Source organism: Carcharhinus amblyrhynchos, chromosome 3 (genome assembly GCF_965287045.1).
Source record: "Carcharhinus amblyrhynchos chromosome 3, sCarAmb.v2.hapA, whole genome shotgun sequence".
NCBI lineage: Eukaryota > Metazoa > Chordata > Chondrichthyes > Carcharhiniformes > Carcharhinidae > Carcharhinus > Carcharhinus amblyrhynchos.
The window spans coordinates 16,070,215-16,088,535 of NC_137326.1; the positions used below are offsets into that span (position 1 = coordinate 16,070,215).

An 18,321-nucleotide genomic window follows, 5' to 3' on the forward strand; every position below is an offset into this window, starting at 1 on the left:
CCCTCACCATTAGCCACACACACACGCCCTTTCAGAGGGGTTCACTGGAACAGGAAAGGGAACAGTGTTAGAAATCCCCAACTAGTCAATCAGAAACACTCTGGCCAATCGTACAACTCCATAAAAATAAGAAATCGGAGCAGGAGTAGGCCATTCAGCCCTCCAATATGATTGTGACTGACCTTCTAACCCCAACTCCACCTTCCTGCACTATCACAATGTCTCTAATAAGTCTTCCCATACTCAAAATTTTAACAATCGTTGGCTGAAACATCTTTTTAATGATAGACCAGCCTCTGTCATCAGAAGAATCACAACTCCTTTGATTAAAGAAACGTCTTCTTATCTCAGTCAACAAAACGATGGAGATTGTCATTGACTTCAGATAGCATAAAGGAGAACTTGCCCCTGTCTACATCAATGGGGATGAAGTAGAAATGGTGGAAAGCTTCAAGTTTTTAGGGGTCCAGATCACCTACAACCTATCTAGTTCCCCCCCATGCTGACACTATAGTTAAGAAAGTCCACCAACTCCTTTACTTTCTCAGAAAACTAAGGAAATTTGGCATGTCAGCTACAACACTCACCGTCTTTTACGGATGCACCACAGAACGCATTCTTTCTGGTTGTATCACAGCTTGATTTGGCTCCTGCTCTGCCCAACACCACAGGAAACTATAAAAGATCATGAATGTAACCCAATCCATCACACAAACCAGGCTCCCAGCCATTGACTCTGTCTACACTTCCCACTGCCTCGACAAAGCAGCCAGCATAATTGAAGACCTTACAAACTCTGGAAAGTCTCTCTTCCGCCTTCTTCCATCAGAATAAAGATACAAAACTCTGAGGTTACATACAAAGTGACACAAGAACAGCTTCTTCCCTGTTACTGTCAGACTTTTGAATGGACTTACCTTGCATTAAGTTGATCTTTCTCTACACCCTAGCTATGACTGTAACACTACATTCTGCACTCATGCTTTGTCTCTATGGCGTGCAAGAAACAATGCTTTTCACAGTATGTTAATACATGTGACAATAATAAATCATCTGGGTACACTGAGGGAGAATTTAGCACGGCCAATGCACCTAACCAGTACAATGGTTAGCACTACTGCCTCACATCACCAGGGACCTGGGTTCAATTCTGGGTCACAGTCTGTGTGGAAGTTGCACATTCCCCTGTGTCTGCATGGATTTCCTCCAGGTGTTCCAGTTTCCTCCCATAATCTGAAAGATGTGCTGGTTAGGTGCATTAACCCAAACAGATGCCAGAGTGTGGTGACTAGGGGAATTTCACAGTAACTTCATTACAGCGTTAATGCAAGCCTTAATTGTGACTAATAAATAAACTTGAGACAGTGACCCAAGCCAGGAATTGAACCCAGGTCCCTGGTGCTGTGAGGCAGCAGTGCTAACCACAATGCCACCTTGGTCTATGTATCTGTTCTGATACTCTATACATGATAACGCTCAGAACTTATAGATTAAATCATTTTGATGCTGCTGGAATTAATCATCAGAATCAGTGAGTGGATTCACTCAACAAGGTGCAACAGTAGAAATGATTTCCATAGAGATTACTAATCTAAAATAACTTGCTCCAGGTCCACAAATGATTAAAGCTGAAATCATCCATTTACAGAAAATATCTAAACATTAACTGGGGGAGGGCTGGATACAACCGGATTAGACAGGATCTTAAAGATACGGACTGGGGTAAGCTGTTTGATGGCAGGTCGACGCTGGGTATGTGGGAGTCTCTCAAGGGAAAACTAAAATCTTTGCAGGAAAGGCACGTGCCGGTCAAGAGGAAGGATGGGAAGGGTAGGATTAGAGAGCCGTGGGTAACTAGGGATATTGAGGCCCTGGTCAGGAGGAAGAGGGAGGCGTACATTAGATCTAGGCATTTGAGGACAGAGATAGCGTTAGAAGAATACAGAGAATGTAGGAGAGAACTTAAAAGGGGCATCAGAAAGGCAAAAAGGGGCCACGAAATGGCTTTGGCGGGTAGGATTAAAGAAAATCCTAAGGCATTTTACTCCTATGTTAGAAATAAAAGGATGGTTAGAGGGAAGATTGGTCCTCTCAGGGACAGAGGAGGGGAACTATGCTTGGAGCCTGGGGGAATGGGGGAGATCCTGAATGAATACTTTGCGTCGGTATTCACGCAGGAGAGGGGCCTGATGTCTGGTGCTGTGCTTGAGGAGTTTGAGGATCCGTTGAGGGATATAGTCATCACGAGGGAAGAGGCGTTGGGACTTTTAGACAGTATAAAGACGGATAAATCTCCGGGGCCTGATGGCATCTATCCCAGGCTGCTAAGGGAGGTGAGGGATGAAATTGCTGGGCCTCTGACGCAAATCTTTGTCTCTTCTTTGGACACAGGTGAGGTCCCAGAGGATTGGCGCATTGCAAATGTAGTACCGTTGTTTAAGAAGGGTCAGAGGGATAACCCAGGGAATTATAGGCCGGTGAGCTTGACTTCAGTTATAGGCAAGCTAATGGAGAGGATCCTCAAGGATAGGATGTATGAACATCTGGAGCGCTGCAATCTGATCAGGGATACGCAGCATGGCTTCGTTACAGGGAGGTCGTGCCTTACGAATCTAGTGGAAGTTTTTGAAGAGGTGACAAAAACGGTTGACGAAGGACAAGCCGTTGATGTCGTCTATATGGATTTCAGTAAGGCGTTTGACAAGGTCCCTCATGGTAGGCTGATAGAAAAGGTGAAGGCTCATGGGATACAAGGCCAGGTATGTAGATGGGTGGAGAACTGGCTTGGGAGGAGGAGACAGCGAGTAGTAGTGGAAGGCTCCTTTTCCAATTGGAGGCCTGTCACCAGTGGTGTGCCGCAGGGCTCGGTACTTGGACCTCTTCTATTTGTGGTATATATTAACGACTTGGAAGAGGGGGTAGGTGGTGTGATCAGCAAATTTGCTGATGACACTAAGATGGTTGGATTGGCGGGTACTGAGGAGCAGTGCCTGGCAATGCAACAGGACATAGACAGGCTGGTAGATTGGGCAGATAGATGGCAAATGGAATTTAATCCGGAGAAATGCGAGGTGATGCACTTTGGCCGGAATAATGTGGAGGGGAGTTATACGATAAAAGGTAGAACTATCCAGAGTATAGATACGCAGAGAGACCTGGGGGTGCAAGTGCACAAGTCCCTGAAGGTGTCGGTGCAGGTGCAGAATGTGATGAGGAAAGCGTATGGTATGTTAGCCTTCATAGGAAGAGGTATAGAATATAAGAGTCGGAGTCTGATGTTGCAGTTGTATAGAACGTTGGTTAGGCCTCACTTGGAGTACTGCGTCCAGTTCTGGTCGCCGTACTACCGGAAGGATGTAGAGATCCTGGAGAGAGTGCAGAGGAGATTTACCAGGATGTTGCCTGGTATGGAAGGGCTGTCTTACGAGGAAAGATTGAATGAACTTGGGCTGTTTTCCCTTGAGAGACGTCGGCTGAGGGGGGATCTAATAGAGGTTTATAAGATTATGAAGGGGATAGATAGAGTAAATGGTGGTAAGCTTTTTCCGCTATTAGAAATGGATAGAACGAGGGGTCACGGGCTTAGGGTGAGGGGGGCTAGGTATAAGACAAATATTAGAGGGCAGTTTTTCACGCAAAGGGTAGTGGGGGTGTGGAATGCACTGCCGAGTAAGGTGGTGGAAGCAGGCACGCTAGGGTTGTTTAAGAGTCACTTAGACAGCCATATGAGCGGGCTACATATAGGGGGATATAGTAGGCCTTACTAAACATTGTAGGCTTGGGAATACGTTTTGCCTCAGGGATGTTAGTCTTTGCCTGTTTAATAATGAATTTTTTTGTCTCCACAGGCATTTAAGTCCAGCAAGGGGCATGCATGCGGCAGGTTGTAGTGGGCTGCTCTTGGACGTTGCTTCGGGAGTTGCCTATTGCTTCATGTCGTTAGTGTGCTTAAACTGGACCATCTCGAGGGCAACATGACAGCTCAGACTATCTCTGTTGCTGTGCGGACACATGGATTTGGGCCTGTGTCTGTGGGAGTTTGCACGTTCTCCCCGTGGTTGCGTGGGTTTCCTCCGGGTGCTCCGGTTTCCTCCCACATCCCCCAAAGATGTGCTTTTAGGCTGATTGATTGGGTACTAAATTGTCCCTAAATTGGACCTCCCTGATCCTCGCACGTTAGGTGTAGACTAAAATCATGAATAGGTCACAGACAGTGGGACGGCGGCACGGGCTCGTTGGGCCGAAGGGCCTGTTTCCCGTGCTGTGTTGTTCTTTGTTCTTTGTTCTTTGTTATTAACCAACTAGTGACTATTTTACCCAATTACACTTTTGTGCACTTTCATTGCCTTAGTTAAAGATGTGCTGTTGCATCTAAAGATAATTGTCAGCAGACTTTTCAACTGTGATGGGAGGATGGAGAGGGGGGAATGGGGGAGATGGGAGGGTGGGGGGATGGAGGGATGCGGGGGATGGAGGGGATGGAGGATGGGGAGTAGGGGTGCGATGGTAGAGACAACCTTTCCTTCACTGTCAGCCACATACACACGCCCTTCCAGAGGGGTTCACTGGAACAGGAAAGGGAACAGTGTTTGAAATCAGAAACACTCTGGCCAATCGTGCAGTTCCATAATCGGAGGAGTAGGCCATTCGGCCCTTCAGTATGACTGTGACTGACCTTCCACCCCCAACTCCACCTTCCTGCGCTATGACGACATCTCTAATAATTCTTTCCATACTCAAAAATCTATCAATCGTTGGCTTAAACATATTTTTAATGATCGACCGGCCACAACCCTCTGTCATCAGAAGGATCCACAACTCCTTTGATTGAAGAAATGTCTCCTTATCTCAGTCAACAAAACGAAGGAGATTGTCAGCGACTTCAGTAAGCATAGTGGAGAACATGCACCTGTCTACATCAATGGGCATGAAGTAGAAATGGTCAAAAGCTTCAAAATTTTTAAGTGTCCAGATCACCAACAACCTGTCCTGGTCCCTCCATGCCGACACTATAGTTAAGAAAGTCCACAAACGCCTCGACTTTCTCAGAAGACTAAGAAGATTTAGCATATCAGCTACAACTCTCACCACCTTTGACAGATGCATTATAGAAAGCATTCTTTCTGATTGCATCAGAGCTTGGTAAGGCTCCTGCTCTGCCCAAGACTGCTAGAAACTACAAAAGGTTGTGAATGTAGCCCAATCCATCATGCAAACTTGCCTCCCAACCACTGATTCTGTCTACACTCCTCGCTGCCTCAGTAAAGCAGCCAGCATAATTAAGGACCTCCCACACCCTGGACACTTTCTCTTCCACCTTCTTCCATTGGGAAAAAGATGTAAAAGTCTAAGGTCACGTAACAACCAACTCAAGAACAGCTTCTTCCCTGCTGCCATCAGAATTTTGAATGGACTTACCTTACATTAAGTTGATCTTTCTTTACACACTAGCTATGAGTGTAACACTACATTCTGCACTCTCTCCTTTCCTTCTCTGTGAATGGTATGCTTTGTCTGTATAGCGCACAAGAAACAATACTTTTCACTGTATACTAACATATGTGACAATAATAAATCAAATCAAATCAAAATCAAAATTTCCAGTCTATTATTCTGACAGTGTGTGACACACAAAATCACCCTCCCAGCATCTACCCTGTCAAATCCTGGGAGAAATTTCCATGTTTCAATGTCTCGTTCTTCTAAAATCCAGGGAATTCTGATCAGCCAACACAGCACAGAACAATGATCGATATGACTTAACCATCTCTTTAACCTGCTGACTGCTCTTAGAATTATTCAATTATTCCAGACTATTCTGTCCAAAGATGTGTGGGTTAAGTGAGTTGGCTGTGCTAAATTGCCCCTTGGTTTATCTAGATCTGTAGGTTAGGGGGATTAGTGGGAAAAATGCGTGGGGCTATGGGAATAGGGTGGAGTTGGGCCTGGCTAAGATGTTCTATCGGTGCCATCTCGATGGGCCAAATGGCCTCCTTCTGCATGCAGAGATTCTCTGATTCTATTTAACCAAATATACTTTCTATATTGAGCAGTACAAGTATTGAGGAAAGGATAGCAACTCTGCGACCACAACCCCTCCTCAAAGTCCTTGGATTCACCATCCTTGCAAACTCCCACCCCTTTTCCAACTTCCAATTCCTCGCCAAAGTCCTTGAAATGTATTGTCGTCTCCCAAAGCCATGCCTATCTTTTCCAGAGTTTCATTTAAATTCCTTCAATCCGATTGGGCAGCACGGTGGCACAGTGGTTAGCACCGCTCCCGCACAGCGCCAGGAACCTGGGTTCGGTTCCTGGCTTGGGTCACTGTTTGTGTGGAGTTTGCACATCCTCCCCGTGTCTGCGTGGGTTTCCTCCAGATACTCTGGTTTCCTCCCACAGTCTGAAAGACGTGTTGGTTAGGTGGATTGACCCTAACAGGTGGTGGAGTGTGACGACTAGGGGATTTTCACAGTAATTTCATTGCAGTGTTAATGTAACCCTATTTGTGACAAATAAACTTCCCTTCACTTCAACTGCGCTCTTCTGAAAATCACAAATGTGATGTTGGGTGGGATATTCTGGCTGCGCTTGTCCCAAAACCAGGCAGAAGTTTGGACTTTAACACTTACACTGAAGCCTTGCCCAAAACTTATCAGGGGCTGGTAACACTGAAGAGATCCATACTTTTCACCCCCTCAGAAGGAAAAGTTGCCAAGTCCTGTCTGGTAAACAGAAACATAGCTGATGGTGTCCTCCTTGCAGCAGCAGTGACCTCCCTTGCATTTGCTGTGATCTGTGGATTAGTTCTACACTGGAACTGCAAACAAATGCAAATGTCTTGAACTTCCCACCCGCAGTCGATGGACCTTTGCATGGTCGACCCACCCACCCCGCCTTCCCCCAGTCCACTACGATCCCTGTGGTGGGCGGGATGGGAAAATTGTCCCCATTATGTGACTGTGACAAAGATTCAGTCTCAGAATTTGATTCTGCTGGGTTCGAATTTGGGACTACAGTGGCGAACTGTAGCCAGAGCTCTACCATCTCACCCATCACAGAATCGGCGTGGGTAAGGGTCCAACAACTGAAATCTCTGTTGACCTCAGGTGGGAATTTCCGATCTCGCCTGATCAAGGTGGTAAAATCCTGCCCATAATCTTTACCCTTCACCAGGAGAGACCTAAGCAGCTCTGTCACAACCAAAAGTGCCAGTGATTTCGACCTCGGCTCTTTGGTAGAGACTAGACTGAACTGAGATTGAGGTCACCTCACGGGTTGAGCTGTGTGACTTTGCATTCACCCTCTATTCCCCAACTACCAGTTTGCTCTGGTTCCTTTCCCCTTCATTGGCCTCTTAGCCTTTTGGCTAAGATCATGTGTCAGACCAAGCGTGAGGTCAGGTGCAATGCCTGTTGGATCTTGAATGTCTCTCTTGTGGGCAGCAGAAATTGGATTCAATTTGATTTTGGAGCAAGCAAGGAGATGGATTATGGGCTTGTCCGGTCCACTCTGCGCATTGGCTTTATAACTCTCAGAAGGGAATAAAATGCTTTTTTAAGTTCCTTTCCTCCTCCATTCCACAGCCATTCTTTCAATCATTACATCTTGAAATGAGGCGCCTGCTCTATATCCTTCCCCTTTCAGCTCGCTGCCTACAGAAGCCTATGAGATCCTTCCATTTGTCCGACAACCTTCCCCTACCATCCCCATCCACCCAACATTGGCCATTTTCTTCTCCTCCATCCTGTAAAGTGCTTTGAATCATCTGTCCGTCTGCAGAATCCTCCAGTCACAGAAAGACTAACACCATGGCAACAACTCAGTGACCTATTCTCACTAGTTAATCAAACAGTTGAAATGTACTGGAAACCATAATCTATGCAGAGCTTCTTAACAGTTAAAAAACCAATTTATTATCCATGGGGTGGATAATAAAGGGCAGCATGGTGGCACAGTGATTAGCACTGCTGCCTCACAGTGTTAGGGACCCAGGTTCAATTCCAGCCTTGGGTGACTGTGTGGAGTTTGCATGTTGTCCCTGTATCTGTGTGGATTTTGTCCAAGTGCTCCAGTGTCCTCCCCACATTCCAAAGATGTGCAGGGTAGGTGGATTGGCTATGCTAAATTGCCCCTTAGTGTCCTAGGATGTGTAGGTTAGGTGGTAAATGTGTGGGGTTATGGGGATAGGATGGGGGGGAAGGGCCTTGGTAAGGTATTCTGTCAAAGAGAGTTGGTGCAGACTCAATGGGCCAAATGGCCTCCTTTTGCACTGTTGGGATTCTATAAAAAGTTGCTCTTTGTAGTTACAAAGGTTAATTCTACCAGATCCAGCCTACGTTCCTTTTAGTTGCTTACTGCTGATATTACAGGTTTGGCAAGGGATGCATTCACGCGCATTGTGTGGGTGGTATGGGATTAAGTGAGCACTAATATTGTCAACATTTATAAAGTCAAAACAATTTAAAAATCATGGGAATTTGAATCAAGAAATAAACAAACATCAAGGAGGAAAAAGAACACCTACCGATTTCAAGGCGTTCCTGTAAAAAGAGCAGAAACATTTGCTTTAGTCATTTCAGTACCAGCTTCACCATTCAGATAAAGATGAGAAGTGGAATTTTATAGCCTTACTCATCCCAAAACCATAAAATCCCAACCGAGGTCAATGGAAGGTCAGCCCCTTGTCCGCTTCCATTCCTGTGGCGGGCAGGATGGTAAAATTCCAGCCGACTTCTCAATATTGAAACGTTTTACCAAGTATAACACACCACACCAGTACAATACTTAAAACAATAGGTGAATATAATACACCGTGTTTCAGTGTGTTAGCGTCCCTGCCTCTGACCTAGAAGCTCTGGATTCAAGTCCCACAGTAAGAAGTCTCACAACACCAGGTTAAAGTCCAACAAGTTTATTTAACCTGGTGTTGTGAGATGTCTTGCTGTGTTTACCCCAGTCCAACGCCGGCATCTCCACTTTAAGTCCCATCCCAGGACGTGATAGCCAAGGGAAGTGCATTCACAACGCAGTCAAACAGATTGAGTTTGTCAACCTGCAAATCCTTCCAACCTTGCCAATGGCTGGCAGTAAGAGCAGGGGAGACTCCTGGTCATCCACGCTTGATGTGGAGTGGTACCCTTCTCAAGCTACAAGCCCCTGGCAACAGACTAGTGACTTGTACTATGAATTACTAGCTGCAGAAACAGATGAAAGTCTGCCTTAGTGCACCACTAGGTGCAGGAAGAGATTTGGGACATCAATATAATATGCAAATATAATACATCACATCAAATAAAGATAATTGAAGTCATTTTATCATAAAATCCCTACAGTGCAGAAGGAGACCGTTCGGCCCATCGAGTCTGCATCAATCACAATCCCACCCAGGTCCCATCCCCACAACCCCATGTATTCACCCTGCCTACCTTCCTAACACTAATGGCCAATTCAACATAACCAATCAACCTAACCTGTTCATCTTTGGACTGTGGGAGGAAACTAGAGGCCAACTACTGTGCTACTGTGCCACCCAAAGTACAATATATCACCTGTAGAAGTGTGAGAGTGTCAGTATCTATGTGGGTCCCGAATGTCCTCGTGGGAACAATGTTCTCTTTCTCCTCACTCAATGCATTCATTATTCCAGCACAATATTAGACATTCTGCCTACCTCTAATCAACAAGAATCTCATGCAGTCACAGGAAATTGGCTTTACTTTTGAGGGCAGCACTACCGCCTCACAGCGCCAGGGACCCATGTTCAATTCCGGCCTTGGGTTACCGTCTGTGTGGAGTTTGCACGTTCTCCCCGTGTCTGCGTGGGTTTCCTCCAGTTTCCTTCCACGGTCCAAAGATGCGCAGATTAGATTGACTGGTTGTGCTAAATTCACCCTTAGAGTCAGGGGGATAAGCAGAGTAAATACCCGGGGTTACAGGGACTGGGTCTGGGTAGGACTGTTGTCAGAAAGTTGATGCAGGCTGGATGGGCCAAATGGCCTTCTTCAGCACTCTAGGGATTCTATACCCTGCTTAACACATATCGAACTACACCACTTCAAAACATAACTGTCAGAATCCTCAAAGGTAACAAGCCAGGCAGAACACAGGAGCCAAGAACTTGTTCTACAAGTTATAACACGCCAGTTTGACAGGTTCCTGAAGTTACTGTGAAAATTCCCTAGTAAGCACAATCTGGTGCTATTCAGGTACACTGACGGAGAATTTTACCTTGGCCAATGCATCTAATCAGCTTTTGAGAGGCAGGAAACCGGAGCACCCGGAGGAAGCCCACGCAGACACAGGGAGAACGTGCAGACTCCACACAGTGACCCCAGCCAGGAATCGAATCCGGGTCCCTGCTGCTCTGAGGCAGCAGAGCTAACCACTGTGCCACCCAGCACAGAACAGGATTATTCCCTGGAACCAGAGATCATTTAATAAAAATACAAAATGTGGAGGAAGCCTTGCGCCTAAATTCCAGCAAGCTGGTGACATTTATTGGAGATGGTGTAGTTCTTTAGTTGGACAAGATTGGTGTTGTATTACGTTCTGACATTTAAATAGGGAGCAAATTTACACAAAATCAAAGTCACTCAAAGTATCTGTGAGTCAGCAACTCTCAAGAGAACGAGGAAAAGGAAGCGAAGCTTTAAAACCAAGAAAATAATAAACAATACCGATGACTCAACCAACTAAGACAGTGATTATTATTTATTTATTGTTTGTTTGTTTTGTCACAAGTAGGCTTACATCAACACTGCAATGAAGTTGATTGTTATGTAAAAGACAGGAATGAGAAAAGAGCTTTCAACCCATCAAAGTTTATCCAGCAACCATTGCACCACATCTAACTGCAACTGACCATTCCCTCCCTGTCACTCCTAACTCTATTTCACAGATTATTCTAATAAACCCATGCAGAGACAGAGAGAACATGCAAACTCCTGGCACAGTGCTTAGCGCAATTCCAGGCTTGTCTGTGCAGAATCTGCATGTTCTCCCCGTGTCTGCATGCATTTCTGAAGCTGATACTGGACTCCAATCCTCCGGGTGCCTCCCACTGTTCGAAAGACGTGCTGGTTAGGCCATGCTAAATTCTCCCTCAGTGTACCCGAACGGGTGCCGTTGAGTGGAGACTAGGGGATTTTCACAGTAACTGAGCTGCAGTGTAAATGTAAGCCTTCTTGTGACACTCATACTTTAACTTAAAACAGACAGTCACCTAAAGCTGGAATTGAACCTGGGTCCTTGGTGCCGTGAGGCAGCAGTGCGAACCATTGTGCTGCCCCACTGAGCTTGCTGTACATAAACTGGCTACCACACATTTAATGTCTGCTGTAAAGCACTTTGGGATATCCTGGAGCCATGATAGGTTCTGTGTAAATGTAGGTCTTTCTTTTTTTCACATTACTGTGTAACATTTTTGTCTCACTATCAGTTACACATATTACATCTTGAAATGTGTTGTTACCGGCAATGGCCGAGGGTTTTACAGATTCCAATGCTAGTCCTTAGAGAAGGCCTTGTGAAAGTAAAGGGAGATTTAATCTGCATTTAAACCCTGTCACACCTAACCTGAGAATGCCTGAAGCTGACACTGGACTCCACTTCTCAGCACCAACACCCCTTACCCATGACGGGAACAAACAAATGGGAAAACATGAGGAAATACAGGATCGAAGGCTCTGTGCAATCCTTTCCAAATTCTGAAGAATTCAAATGACCCATTTTTCAGAATCAAAGGGGTTCCTCCTGCTCCCTAGACAATGCAGACAGTTACATGATATGTAAATAGCGGCACAGTCAAACACAGACAGCTTTGTACATCTGCATACGCTAAAGATGTGTTACTGTGTGGATGGCACGGTGGCACAGTGGTTAGCACTGCTGCCTCACAACGCCAGGGACCTGGGTTCGATTCCCGGCTTGGGTCACTGTCTGTGTGGAGTTTGCACATTCTCCCCGTGTCTGTGTGGGTTTCCTCCGGGTGCTCCGGTTTCTTCCCACAGTCCAAAAATCATGCCGGTTAGGTGCACTGGCCATGCTAAATGCTCCCTCAAGGTACCCGAACAGGTGCCATAGTGTGGCGACCAGGGGATTTTCACAGTAACTTCATTGCAGTATTTATGTAAGCCGACTTGTGACGTTAATAAATAAACTTAAAAATGCCAGATTGCTAAGAATTGTAGCGTTGCATCATTTATATTGGACAGGATGAACAGTATTGAACTGAGGACAAAAGGATTGTCATTGTTCGGGGCAAAAATAATGGCATGATGAGAAAACATGAAGGAAAATATAAAAATATATATCTATAATTATCCTGGCTAAATATAAAATTAATGGGCAAATGACAGGACTGATAAAATTGTCACCACACAATGGTAGTTCTCCACGTCCAAACCTCCGGAATGTGACATTCCCTGCATTGTATGGACATTCCAGCCAAGCCAGCACAATGGATTCCATGAGGTAGTGCTTCTGCATTGTCATGTGTCCTCAAGATCACCTTTATATAGATAAAGAGACAGTTGCAAGATAATTACAGATTGGAAAGTGCAGAATGGATGGAATGCAAGTCTTTACAGGCACCAACAGTGTGCGTGGAGACAGAGATAATCACAGGTTAAAGAGGTGTAAATTCTCTCACGCCAGGACAGATGGTAGGATTTTGCAAATCCAGGCAGTATGGTGGAGGTTACAAGTAGTGTGTCGTAAACCCAAGATCCCAGTTGAGGCCGTTCTCATGCGTGCGGAACTTGACTATCAGTTTCTGCTTGGCGATTCTGCGTTGTCCTGTGCCACAATTGCCAGGTAGGAGTGTTCCCTTCCTTTCGGGAAGCACTAATACATTCAGCCTCCGACATTTGGATAAGTGTCACCAGACTGAGAGAATTCACACCTCTTTAACCTGTGATTATCCCTCTCTCCACACACACTGTTGGTGCCTGTAAAGACTTGATTACCTGTAAAGACTTGCATTCCATCCATTCTTCACTTTCCAATCTGTAATTATCTTGCAACTGTGTCTTTATCTATATATGCCGTGTTTGTGAACTACCTCCACTCACCCTGATGTAGGAGCGACACTCCAACAGCTCGTGATTCCAGCTAAACCTGTTGGACTTCAACCTGGCATTGAGAGGTTTTTTTACTGAACACAATGGATTAGCAGACAAGATATCTGTCCCGGTTAGCTCTGGGTAAAACAGAGCTACTGGGACCCTACATCTCCAACGTTGCACTAATGGTTCTAAAGTTACCTGCTCAAAGCATGACGGGTTTTAGCAAGGAGTCTCGTTAACTGAATAACTCAACTCGCAACCACCCAGTCACATGACTGAGACTTGAGCTGCTACACAGCATTTGGGTTTTTTGTCTGCAGTCACTTTTTAACCTCAAGGTGGAAGCAGGACTCCAGCTTAGCAAGCTGCCTCTGTCTACCATTTACAACTTTAGAGATAGCAACAGAAAGTCTTTAGCCCAGGTCTAAATTGCGTGACCCCTGTCAACACACTGAACTACGGAAACATCGGAACTTCTGTAGCTACAAATCTTTGGATACATTCTGGGACACTAAGGGGCAACCCTTAATCTACCTAACCCGAACATCTTTGAACTGTGGGAGGAAACCGGAGCACCCAGAGGAAACCCACGCAGACACGGGGAGAATGTGCAGACTCCGTACAGACAGTGACCCAAGGCCAGAATTGAACCTGGGACGGCAGTGCTACCCACTGTGCCACCATGCCTACGAGGTGAATTCATGGCTATATGCCTTCCCCTATCACGGAAGTCAGAGTTCATTCTGCATCAGTTTCAACATGGAAAGGACTGAAGATATACACCATTGGACTCATTGATTCCAGAGTCTGGCTTTATCAATCTTATGGTTTTGACCCTGACACCCTTTCCTTTCCTCATCTTTTAAAGAACAAAGAAGAAAATTACAGCAAAGGAATAAGCCCTGCGGCCCTCCAGGCTTGCACCGACCATGCTGCCCGACCGAACTAAACCCCTTAACTCTTCCGGGGATCATATCCCTCTATTCCCATCCTATTCATGTATTTGTCAAGACGCCTCTTAAAAGTCACTATCAAATCCGCTTCCGCTAGCTCCCCCAGCAACGGGTTCCAGGCACCAGCCACCCTCTGTGTAAAAAAAATCTGCCTCATACATCTCCTTTAAACCTTGCCTCTTGCACCTTAAACCTAGTCATTGACCCTTCCACCCTGGGAAAAAGCCTATGACTACCTATTCTGTCCATGCCCCTCATTCTCTTGCAGACTTCTATCAGGTCGCCCCTCAACCTCCATCGTTCCAGTGAGAACAAGCCAAGTTTCTCCAACCTCCCCTCACAGCTAATGCCCTCCATGCCAGGCCACACCCTGGTAAATCTTTTCTGCACCCTCTCCAAAGCCTCCATATCCTTCTGGTAGTGTAGCGACCGGAATTGTACACTATATTCCAAGTGCAGCCTAACTTTTATCATATGAATGCAAAAGTGAGGGACATTGGAATGGGCTTCCTGCATTTTGAGTGTGCGTAAAATAAACCAAGCCTCCGATTTTATCCGGTCTCAAGTTTGCTGTGAGGGTTAAGAATAAAGGATTGGATCTCTCCAAAATGGAAAGGTTGGTAAAAATGTGTCCCCGCTTATAAAGGGTAAATACAAAAATAAAACACACTTTTCTGTTTCTGGACAGGTAGTAAGAGGAGAACCTAGAGCTACTCTAAATTAAATCACCTCCTGTCCGTAACAGTAACGTAAGTAACTCAAAGTGATAAGAGAACCCGCACGTTAAAAATATTAACATCATGACAATAAATGATTTGATTCAGCAGAGCTCCAGTTAGTTGCAGAACAACAGGATAGGATTGCACAGTGTATTCATAATACACAGGAGATGCAGTAATGCAGTGGTATTGTCACTAGGCGAATAATCATGAGATGGAGATACTGGCGTTGAACTGGGGCAGGCACAGTAAGAAATCCAACAGGTTTATTTGGAATCACGAGCTGTCAGAGCTCCTTCACAAACATGGCATATATAGGCAAAGACACAACTGCAAGATAATTAGAGATTGGAATGTGAAGAATGATTGGAATGCGAGTCTTTACAGATAATTAAGTCTTTACAGGTAATCAAGCCTTTACAGGTACGAACAGTATGCATGGAGATAGGGATAATCACAGGTGAAAGAGGTGTGAATTGTCTCAAGCCAGGACAGCTAGTAGGATTTTGCAAGCCTAGGCCAAATGGTGAGCGTTACACCTGGTGTGACATGAATCCAAGACCCCGGTTGAGGCCACCCTGATGTGTACAGAACTTAGCTGTCAGTTTCTACCCGGCAATTCTGCGTTGTCACGTGTCTTGGAGAACGCTTACTTAAAGATTGGAGGCTGAATATCCATTCTGCTGAAGTGCTTCCTGACTGGAAGGGGACATTCCTGCCTGGTGATTGTTGTACTAGATTAATAAATCGAGAGATCCAGGGTAATACTCTTGGGATTCAGGTTCGAATCCCACCATGGTAGATGGTGAAGTTTGAATTCAATAAAAATCTGGAAATAAAAAATCTGAAAATGACCAATTGTAGTAAAAATCTCAACTGGTTCATGATGGAGGTTGAGGGGTGGCCTGATAGAAGTCTACAAGATTATGAGAGACATGGACAGAGTGGATAGTCAGAAGCTTTTTCCCCAGGGTGAAAGAGTCAATTACTGGGGGGCACAGCTTTAAGGTGCGAGGGGCAAGATTTAAAGGAGATGTACGAGGCAGATTTTTTACAGAGAGGGTGGCGGGTGCCTGGAACTCGTTGCCAGGGTAGGTAGTGGAAGTGGATATGGCAGCGACATTTAAGGGGCATCTTGACAAATACATGAATAGGATGGGAATAGAGGGACATAATCCTCGGAAGGATAGGGGGTTTTAGTTAAGTTGGGCAGCATGGTTGGTGCAGGCTTGGAGGGCCAAAGGCCCTGTTTCTCTGCTGTAATTTTCTTTCTTCTTTGTAATGTCCTTGAGAGAAGGAAATCTGCCTTCCTACCTGATCTGGCCTACACGTGACTCCAGGCTCAGGGCAATGTGGTTGACTCAAATGGCTTAGCAAACCAGAGCAAATATGGATGGGCAATAAATGCTGACCCAGCCAGTAACGCCCATATCCCTTGAATTAATTTAAAAAACTCATAAGTTGAACACAGTTGACTCTCTTATTCATTACTGGAACATACCCATCAATGTTCTGCATTTTACTGTAAATTGTGTTCTTGGAATGTGAAGGGCGTTTTACTCAGGGTAACTACAGCCAAAATTAGGCCAGTTCCAAAACACAACGTCTCATTTTCTGATGGGTTTATTGGAAACTAAACATTTGGGTGAGTTGTTACTGTTTCTGTCAGCAAAGGGTGATATTAAGTCATTATGAATAGCAGAGAGTACAACAATCTTCTGTGATGAATGGGTACAGCACCCAAGGAGGCCATCTGGCTCATTGTGTCTGCTGGCTCTCAATAACAGCAGCTTACCCAGTCTCAGCTCCCCCACCTTATCCCTGTAGTCCTGCATTTTCTTTTTCTTCAGCTAATTCTCTTTTGAAAGCCTCAATTGATCTGTCCCCATTCCAGGTCCTAACTGCTCAGAGTCATGGAGGTTTACAGCATGGAAACAGGCCCTTTGGCCCAACTTGTCCATGCAACCCTTTTTTTCAACCACTAAGCTAGTCCCAATTGCCCGCATTTGGCCCATATCTCTCTACACCCATCTTACCTATCTAACTGCTTTTTAAAAGACAAAATTGTACCCACCTCTACTATTACCTCTGGCAGCTTGTTCCAGACACTCAACAGCCTCTGTGAAGAAATTGCCCCTCTGGACTCTTTTGTATCTTTCTCCTTTCACCTTAAACCTATGTCCTCTAGTTTTAGGCTCCCCTATCTTTGGGAAAAGATGTTCACTATCTAATTGATCTATGCCCCTCATTATTTTATAGACCTCTGTAAGATCACACCTGAGCCTCCTACGCTCCAGGGAAAAAAGTCCCAGTCTATCCAGCCTCTCCTTATAACTCAAATCATCAAGTCCCGGTAACATTATAGTAAATCTTTCATGCTTGCTGGGTGAAACCCCTTTTCCTTGAGCTGCCACTGCTTCTACTGCCAGATCGATGACCTCTGGCTCCCTATTTTTGAACATCTCAGTCCAATCACCGCAAATCTCCCAATACAAACCTATCAAACCTCATTCTTGTGGATCTTTTCTGCATTCTTTCTAACGCCTTCATATATTTCCGATCGTGTGGTGCCCAGAGTGGGGCACAATACTCCAGTTGAGAGTTTTATACCTAAAACCACCATTATTTACACCGACTTTAACTTAAAGCAGGAGAATGGCATCCCGGGACCGAGGTGGGCAGGGAGCACCCGTGACAAGGAAGGCATGAGATCCACATGCCATGGTAACCATCAGACCCCATTCAATGGTCAATCTCAGACTTGATACTGGAATTCTTTGACAATATTCCTCATACAGTTGATCAGGGAGAACCGATGGATGTTATTTATTTAGACTTTCAGAAAGCTTTTGACTAGGTCGAAAGCAGATTACTGTTTAAAGTTAAAGCACGTAGGATTGCAGGTAGTGTCTTAGGATGGATAAAAAGCTGGTTAGCAGATAGGAAGCAAATAGCTGGAATAAATAGGTCTTTTCCTGATTGGCAGGCAGTGACTAGTGAGGTTCCGCAGGGATCTGAGTTGGGAAGCAAACAGTTCACTTTATATATTAACGATTTGGAAAAGAGAACGAAATGTATTATCTCCACATTTGCAGATGACTCAAAGTTGGGTGAGAGGGTGAGCTGTGAGGAGGATGCAGAAATGCTTCAGTGTGATCTGAACAGGCTGAGTGAGTGGGTATCTGCGTGGCAGATGCAATTTAACATGGGCACGGTTATCCACTTCAAAAGCAAAAATAGGAAGGCAGATTATTGTTTGAATGGGTGTGAATTGAGAGGGATGGATATTCTGAAAGACCTTGATGTCCTCATGCATCAGTTGTTGAAAGAGGTACAGCAGCAGTAAAGAAGACTTTATGTTAACCTTCATAGCGAGAGGATTTGAGTATAGGGATCGGGATATTACTGTAATTGTATCAGGCATTGATGAGGCCACACCTGGAGTATTGAGTGTAGTTTTGGTGTCCTTATCTGAGGAAGGATGCTCTGACAATTAGGGTGTGCAGCAAAGGTTTACCAGTCTGGTTCCTGGGTGGCAGGACTGTCATACGAGAAGGGATTAAGTTGATTAGGATTATATTAATT

The 18,321-nt window shown here is 45.1% G+C and overlaps 1 protein-coding gene across 2 annotated transcripts in view; it reads right to left on the reverse strand.

Moving 5' to 3' along the window:
* LOC145341344 (interleukin-17 receptor E-like) overlaps positions 1–18,321 on the reverse strand; it is a 78,142-nt gene that overhangs the window by 42,707 nt on the left and 17,114 nt on the right. For both annotated transcript variants that reach the window (XM_080186264.1, XM_080186265.1), the window contains exon 2: positions 8,525–8,540. In XM_080186264.1, coding sequence (XP_080042390.1) covers positions 8,525–8,540 — 16 coding nt within the window. The remainder of the gene's footprint in view (positions 1–8,524; positions 8,541–18,321) is intronic.